Raw genomic sequence first — 2,232 nt, 5'->3', positions numbered from 1 at the left:
GGATTGTTGATGTTGTCGAGAAATCGTTTGATAATAGGACGGGGATCCCTCCCTTCCGTCCTCGCATCCCATCCTTCTCCCTGCCTCCATGGTTCCACGTTCGCGAAACCAACACTGATCCAAAGATTTCAAGAAAAGGGAAAAAATTATTCCATAATAATAGGTTGTTTTTTTCGTTCTTTTTACTTTGTGGGCTATGGGCTATTTGTTTGAGCGCCCCAAATCGAAATCCGTCCATGCTGACTTTGTTTTACCTTTTGTCGCAGTGACGGTGGTTGACGGTGAGACACTGCATATCACCAAGGTGTCCCGGCTACACATGGGGGCGTACCTCTGCATCGCGTCCAATTCGGTGCCTCCGTCCATCAGCAAGCGCGTGTTCCTCAGGGTGCAGTGTGAGTAGAGCGAACGAGAAGAGTCTGCCGCTGTGAAAGAAACATTCCTAAATTTACAACATATTTTGTATTTACGATTTACAGAAAATGTTGTAAATTTAATTTACGGTGGCCTATTTTTGCTTTTCAATTAATTCCAATTTTATACAAAGTGCTTTTAAAATTTAAATTTGAGACTGTCATGTTACAACAAACGTCATCATAGAAAAATTTCCTCTAACTATTTCAAGAAATTTCTCTCAGCGTGTATTTGCAGCGAATATGAAATAACTGAACGCATTTTTTCTCTCTTCGCCAGTCCCACCCATGCTGTCCATCCCCAACCAGCTGGAGGGCGCGTACGTCGGGCAGGACGTGAAGCTGGCGTGCCACACCGAGGCTTACCCGCACTCGATCAACTACTGGACCACGGAGCGGGGGGACATGATCGTCTCAGGTGAGGGCTGCGGCTGCAGTCGATGTCTGTTGTTGTCCTTTAGTGAAGCTCGCCAATCGTAGACCCATTACTCACTAACCAACAATATATAAATGCGAGCGGCTGTATACAATCAGTATTATTAATAGTGGAACGATGACGTCAGTAAGTGGATTCAGTTGGGGCCGGGTGCGGCGGGGCAAACTGAGAGTGGGATGGGGTTGATGGGGTTGGGAGGGGAGGTGGGAGCGGGAGGGGTGGACTTTGTTACGCCATCGGATGTTGGTTGATGACGATGATTGAGGATAGCTGAGTAAACTGTTGTTCCTTGTCCAGGGCCGCCGCCCGTGGGAAGCAAAGCAGGTGGGATATGGCATGGCGTGGCGTGGCGTGGCGTGGAGCGGAGCCGCGTGAGGGTTGTAGCAAGGGGAGGCACCTCGCGGCCCGCCGCGGCCCGCCCCGCCCGGCCCAAGTACTGCATGGACTTGCACCTGCCCCACTGAGAAATGGCTGTCGAACCGAAAAACGATAACGTTACGACGACGACTCTGCCTACGTAAAGAGCTCTTTTCTCCGACTTATTCTCTGAAAACTCAATCAGTGTTCATTGTACGCTGGAAAATTAGCAATCATACATGATTTCTGATATTTCAGCGAACAAATGTACACTGTTGAGTTTTTAGAATTTTCGTTATCGTTTTCCGATTTCCCATTTCGCACTGGGGCGCTCTCTTAGTTTCCTGCACAGTGCATGTGACCTCCTCGCGCTCTTGCTTTGTTAATTGTTCACATCTTGATTATCTATTTTCGATGTTAGCGAGATGATACGGTGGCACGTCCGGCTGTACCGGCCTCGCTGCTGCTGCTTCCGTATGCCAGCCTTCCCTCGCTGCACTCGGAGGGGGTGGGGGAGGTGGTCTGAAACTTTCTCTCGAACCTTACGCGACAGTTTCCTTTGGGTCCTACGAACGTTCCCGGGCGATTCAAAGAAAAGTTGTTTTTCCTTTCCTTTTTTTCCTGTAAAAGCTCTTGCCAGAGAAATGGCATTTTGCGTGCTTTCTGTTTATTTATTTAAATATTTTCTTGCAAGTTGTCTTTCATCATTTGTTCGTTGGCCCTTTCATCGCGACCCATCGTAATGTTCATGTTTTTATTTTCCCTCCGTACTATTCACTGAAAAGTGTCGGAAAGAGGGCTGAAGGGTGCGTAGGTCCGGGAGAAGCAGGGGTGGGCTTCTCCTCCGCGATAGCATGGCTCTCTTTCACGTGGCCAGAAAGAGGAAGGCGGCGGCGGGAAGAAGGGCGTGGGAGGAGGGTGGGGTCGGGTAGTCCCGCAGGGGCGTAGGGGGCGCGGCAAGCCCGCAAAGTGGAGCCGGCGTGTTTACGAAATGTTTATCGGCCCGTTCCTCTGCGCCTAAAGCTC

At 49.8% G+C, this 2,232-nt stretch overlaps 1 protein-coding gene across 4 annotated transcripts in view; it reads left to right on the top strand.

Moving 5' to 3' along the window:
- LOC113217349 (lachesin-like) overlaps nt 1–2,232 on the top strand; it is a 71,760-nt gene that overhangs the window by 63,123 nt on the left and 6,405 nt on the right. For 2 of the 4 annotated variants that reach the window (XM_026437213.2, XM_026437212.2), the window contains exons 5-7: nt 267–395; nt 694–831; nt 1,147–1,173. In XM_026437213.2, coding sequence (XP_026292998.1) covers nt 267–395; nt 694–831; nt 1,147–1,173 — 294 coding nt within the window. The remainder of the gene's footprint in view (nt 1–266; nt 396–693; nt 832–1,146; nt 1,174–2,232) is intronic. The other 2 variants (XM_026437215.2, XM_026437214.2) reach the window with 1 other exon arrangement.

This window comes from Frankliniella occidentalis, unplaced genomic scaffold (genome assembly GCF_000697945.3).
Source record: "Frankliniella occidentalis isolate FOCC.00 unplaced genomic scaffold, Focc_3.1 Scaffold43, whole genome shotgun sequence".
Taxonomy (NCBI): domain Eukaryota; kingdom Metazoa; phylum Arthropoda; class Insecta; order Thysanoptera; family Thripidae; genus Frankliniella; species Frankliniella occidentalis.
The sequence above is the reverse complement of the archived record's forward strand: the minus strand, read 5'-3'. Positions and strand labels throughout refer to the sequence as shown.